Raw genomic sequence first — 5,858 nt, 5'->3', positions numbered from 1 at the left:
GGTTGTGGTGGTATGGATGGCGGTGGTGGCAATGCCTGCGGGACAGGAGGCACATTGCAGAGTGGGTGAGATAATGATGAGTTTTTTGCTGACTTGTTATTTCGTTCCTAGACAACATGCCGGTGTCAAGAATGCGCATGAGGCCCTGGTTGGAAATGCAGATTAATTCCAATCAAATACCAGGACTGATATGGATTAACAAGGTGAGGGTGGTTTATTACTATTATTACCATCATTATTATTACTTCTGTACCATTAACCATCCTTGTTCATAGATGACACTAACCATGATTCAAGATCATAAAGGAAAGAAGAACATGAAGAAAACTCGCAAGCATTATGTTAAAAAACCCACTATTTTTGTTTTCAGAAGAGTTAACTCTGGCTGGTACACAGTGTAGTAGTGCCATTTTTTAACCCTGGAAAAATTCCCAGGAGGGTAATGATAAATTACAAATCAAGACTTGAGTGAGCCAAGTCCCCTCTCCTGTCCCAGCTGAGTAGCTGCTCTCACACCCCCAGTTGCTCCCAGTTTTAAGATCTGGCTTGAAAGACGCTCTGGATTTGTGTCACTTTGGTTGGGAAGGGGCATCCCTGTACCAGTAGCAGAGGGCGAGATTGCTAGGCTGAGTTTCCATCTTCATCCCAAGGTGATACTGAAGCCAGGACACGTTTTTCTTAGGATTCCTGCAGGATCTTATGGGCACATCTTATGATCAGAGAGTACCTAGAAAATATGCTGTAATTTATTACACTCTAATAGATTAGATACAATGTATTCAAATGATTCTGGGATAAAGTTGCCAGTATTGCTTGCTTCTACTGCACTGTATCACGTGTGGCTTTCTCAGTTTCAGGACTCACAAAAACACTTGGATGCATTGAACAAAAGAGATGGAACCCTTAGATAAGACACAGAGCAGAGGGTCTATAAAGTTTCTGAGCTGCTACTGGGAATTGATTGATTAAATCTGTCATTCCAAACTGGCATGCAATGCTGCTTTTTAATTCAGATTTCCACTGCTTTAACTACAGGATAAGATGATGTTTCAAATCCCATGGAAACACGCAGCGAAGCACGGCTGGGACATGGAGAAAGACGCCTGCCTTTTCCGGAGCTGGGCCATTCATACAGGTGTGTGCAGGCTTTCAATTCCCATCACTCACATCAACATCTCAAACAAGGCAGTTTTTTTGTCGTGGCTTACACCTCAGGTGGTTATATTAACTACTAGAATATACATCAGAGAAAATAGAAAAATTATTGGGTTTTTTTTAAAATTTTGGTGGGAATAACTAGCACTGCAATGGAAAGTCTGAATATTCACCTTTTGTCTTATTTATAGGAAGATACAAAGAAGGTGAGAAAGACCCTGACCCGAAAACTTGGAAGGCGAACTTCCGCTGCGCGATGAATTCCCTGCCCGACATCGAAGAAGTGAAGGATAAAAGCATCAACAAAGGCTCCAGCGCTGTCCGTGTTTACAGGATGCTGCCGCCCTTGACGAAGGATCAGAAGAAAGGTGAGTGCTGGGCTTAAACAGCCAGCACTGCATCAGCAGGGGCAGAACAGAGCAGATGGGAGCACTGGGGCTACTGGAGTTAGTCACTGGTTACTGCCATGGGTAACAGATTGTACCAATGGTTCATTTTATCCCAAATTTTTTAAAGACATTATCGGAAGGTGACCAGGACTTGCTGCTGCTGACAGCAGTAGCAGAATTTGCTGAGCAGGGCCCAAAGCTGCAAGAGCTGACGCTTATCTACAGCGTTGGTCGTGCAGCCCTTTCTCACACTCGTCTTTATTTTTATTTAACAGAAAGGAAGTCAAAGTCTTCACGAGAAGCAAGAAACAGGAGCAAGAGAAAGGTATGTGTCTGCAGCGGTAGCTGAAAACGCTGGAGGTTTTGGTGGTTTTCATGCTTCATTTTTTTTCAGATGGGAACCTTTTTGTTCTTAGATGAGTCTTTCATGCTTTGCCCTTATTTTTGTAGTCGTATGAAGAGATGAGGGCGGAGGAGTCAGCAGAAAGCCTAACCAGCACCCCCCTGCCAGATGACCACAGTGGCTACACCGTTCAGGACTACTCGGGGCAGGAAGTGGAGGTTGAGAGCACATCCATCACCTTAGGTGAGATGCCCTTTTTGGCTCTCTGAGCAGAGTGGAACATGCTAAATCCACAATCTCTGCGCCAAAAGCCCAAAAATTACTCCTGGGGCTGGTGATGGCTGCACTATCAGACAGGCAGGGAGGAATTAGAGGTGGTTGCATCTCTGAGGGTCAACTCTTCCTGATGCATCCCACAGACCTCTCCCCGTGCGAGGTGAGCACCTCCCTGACTGACTGGAGGCCGATGGAAATCACCATGGCTGACAGCACCAACGACCTCTACCCGCTTCAGGTGTCTCCCCTGGCTTCGTCCTCCGAAGGTGGGTTGCTCTTTTTTCTCTGCCTTGGTCTTTCGTTGGTCTATTGGAGGCAAGGTAGAAGGATGAAGGAGTGCCTGGGGAATCAGGAGAAACAAGAGGTGCTTTGTAGAAAACCCAACCTCCACCTGATGGGTTTGGGTGTCTGGAGCTACTAAACTGGCTAGGTTAGAGAAGGGATGAGCTGCAGAAGTGGTTGCTGGTGGGTGACAGGCTCTGAAATGCCATTTTCTTTGCATTCATGGGCAAAGGGGCAAGCTTTGCCTTGCAGGCTTAGTGCAATGGCATGAACAGGTCAACCCATAAAGAAAAGGAGAGATTTCTGAGCTGGGAGAGTGGAACTGGGGCTTCTCAAGGCAGCTGGAAGGAGGCAATGCCAGAAGCAGAGCAGAGTTAGGTACAATAATGACACAGGAGGTAACTGCACTTGCCAGTGAGAAACAAAAAAGTTATCATGGATATAACAAGTGGTCCTTTACTTGGGGTGCAAATCGTCCTCCCACAGACCAAACAGGCACTGCATTGGTGGGTCTTGGGCATCAGAGCCGTGCATCCCAATGCGTGGTTGTTGAAGAGCATCCAAGATGAAGGGCTGGGCAGTTTGGGACACTGAGCTGCTGGTGGGTCTCCTGCCTCAAACCCATCAGCCCCTCGGTGCCATCCACGGGGTGATGTTGTGTGACAGGAGATCTGAAGTGGGTTGTGTGGTGAGGAAGCAGAAGTGTGAGGGCTAACACATGAGAAGTTGACATTAATGTCTGTTTCTCTCTCTCTTTTTTTAAATGTGCTTACAAAACACAGATGAAGAGGAAATGAATTCGCACATTTTTAAGGTAAAAGCAGCCCTTCTGATCAGAATAAAATCGGCCAAGGTTGCTGTTTGCACCAAGAGAGGAAGGGAAGCAGCTATCTGATCTGGTCCTGTACCAGCTGAACGTGCATTTATGTAATCCAAGACCCTTATTTAATGAGGAAGCATGAAAAATTAGATACATAAAGGTGGCTACTTCAAACATGAGCTGGAGAGGGCACATCCATGGGAATATGTACTCTTCATGTGAAAGTCAGAGAAAGCCATTGAGTACTGCTAGAAGTAGAGGAGGCTGTATTGGAGTCTGCAATGCTTCTCTAGAGTTTTTTAACTTTGTCCTCCCCTCCACCACTGACATGTATGACGTTTAATCTGTGCTTCCAGACATGTCACACTCATTCCACTGATAAGATGGGGGTCTTATCTCTGAAGGTGCTCCAGCCCTCCCTGTTTTGCATTAACTTTTTTTAACTGGACGTAAACAGTTTTATATAATTTAGCAGAAGAAGATAGGACCTGATTTTTTTTTTGCTTACTTATTTTTTAATAAAAAGAAAGGAATAAAACATTGCACTCACAGAAAGAAGGAACAGCTTTTACCGTCTCTGTGCTCTCTTCCAGCTGCTGGAACCAGCCCAGGACTGGCACACCACCAGCGTCGGGGGCAAAGGCTTCCTCACCAACGAGCCGGGCACGCAGACCATGTGTAACACTTACTACAAGGAGCAGGACGGAGAGGTCGACACCACTTCAGGTACAGGGGCCTCAGTGATTGCGGATGGGGGTTTTCATGAAACATGCTAATTGGGAGGGAGCAGAGAAACCTATGCTGAGATTGCCAAGTAGCCTGGCAGGAGGCTGTGAGGGATTTGTTCATAAAAAGGAAAAGGAAAAAAATGCCTCCATTAAGAGTATATAGCATACTACAGACTTGTCTTATATGGGTATATACGTGTAAGCTGTGGCAGCTTTCAGTAGCTCCTTGCAATGCAACCAGCGAATTCTTCTAGCAATAGCTTAAATGGGACAGTTTAATAGAGTGTTTGGAGTACCTCAGCAAAATATTAGTCTAAGGTATTTACTAACATCTGAGAAGTCTTTCAACTTTTTAAATATATATAGCATATATACACTATTTTTCTCTTGCTGCATGCAGTTCAGTACTCATTCTTGGTTTATTTTGTCTAGGAGAGCTAGAGCTCAGGTTTTTTGACCAGAAAAACATCCTAGACTTCTCCTGGCTGGATACAATGAGACCTACCATGCAAGCCATTCCCTGCGGCTTGTGAACCTCGGGCTTCCTCCGGCCACGAACTGCTCTTGGCTAGAAACTTGGCCAACCTTGAAGAGAATGGAAGAAATTGTTTGTTACTGACTGAGCAACGAAAGTAGCTTTTCTATTCCGTTTAACTTTTAGGCCTGAACAAGTTAGCGAGAAAAACTTCATTATAAGGAAAAAAAAGTTTTAAGAAGACTCCCATCTCAGTAGCAGGACTCCCAGCACCGGAGATGCTCAGCTGCAGTATGCACACCTTGTCATCGCCTTGGAGGTGAAGCTTTTGCTGGAAGGTGCCGCTACGCTGGGGGTCCAACCTGGTGGGGTACCACTGGCTGGTGGCGTGTGCCAGAGCCCCAGGAAGGAGGTCCCTGTCCTCCATGTGAGATGCGCTGAGCACTTTACCCCGGAGCGCATGGGAGAGGTGCTGTGGACGAGGCTCTTGCCTGTTCGGTTTGGTTGCTGCTTCCTTGTGCAACACTGGTGACCTTGAGCCTAACAACTGTCATTACACTTAGTCAGGAAAAAAATTGCACTAATTGGGCCTCTCTTCTTTGATTTACTCCATCATATAGTTCATCTTCCAGATATTTCAGAATAGTGTAAATAGTTTAGACCAATAAAATGTGAAAATTCAGTTTAGGCTTTGCTTCTACATAGTACACTTACCCGGCTCCGCTCATAGGATGCTATCTGCGTGTAGGCGTGCTGTATCCACTTCCACTTAATCGTTGAAGAGCTGCTGCATGAAACCATTTTTGCACTGATAGGGGCAGAGCTTTTTATTTATTCCGTGCCCTTCCGAGACCCCTTTGAGCACCCTGCCAGGATCCCTACAGTACTGTACACAGTGATCTGCAACACAGGAGGGTGCAGGGTGGCAGAGGTTCTCGTTTAGGTGTAATACATCGGAATCAAATCACTAAGCTGTTATAGTCTTATTTTTGTGTAAATTTTATTTTTGTATATAAAGTGTTGTATATTTGTTTAAATAAAAATGTTTTGTATATGACATGTTTACTTTTTCTCATGGGAGAGCTCTGAGGACGCGTTCCAGATTCCTTGAAAATACCCAAACAGAGACAGTTGGAGGGGGTTTTTTCATGACTCATGAAAGCACAGGGAATTTAGCACACTTTGCTCCCATTTTACATCCACCTTTTCCTAGTGCATCTGATGGGTAAAATCTTGCTTGTCCCAGGAAAGGAAGCCCAGGTCCTGTGCAGGGTGGTTGGATTGTATCTGCCATCTTCTGCAACCATCAGACTTAGAGCAGGGTTACAGGCTATGCTATTTTTAAAAACCCCTCTTTTCACCAAGTCCTTGCTATGGATACCTCTCTCAG

At 45.3% G+C, this 5,858-nt stretch overlaps 1 protein-coding gene across 1 annotated transcript; it reads left to right on the top strand.

Moving 5' to 3' along the window:
• Positions 1-113: 113 nt before the first annotated feature.
• On the top strand, positions 114-4,526 carry IRF1 (interferon regulatory factor 1). Its single transcript, XM_010192127.1, has 9 exons — positions 114-203; positions 1,036-1,135; positions 1,347-1,523; positions 1,820-1,869; positions 1,995-2,130; positions 2,307-2,429; positions 3,228-3,259; positions 3,859-3,991; positions 4,426-4,526. The coding sequence occupies exons 1-9, from the start codon at positions 117-119 to the stop codon at positions 4,524-4,526; spliced, it is 939 nt and encodes a 312-aa protein (XP_010190429.1). The 5' UTR covers positions 114-116.
• Positions 4,527-5,858: the final 1,332 nt, after the last annotated feature.

Source organism: Mesitornis unicolor, unplaced genomic scaffold (assembly GCF_000695765.1).
Source record: "Mesitornis unicolor isolate BGI_N332 unplaced genomic scaffold, ASM69576v1 scaffold47319, whole genome shotgun sequence".
Lineage (NCBI taxonomy): Eukaryota > Metazoa > Chordata > Aves > Mesitornithiformes > Mesitornithidae > Mesitornis > Mesitornis unicolor.
The sequence above is the reverse complement of the archived record's forward strand: the minus strand, read 5'-3'. Positions and strand labels throughout refer to the sequence as shown.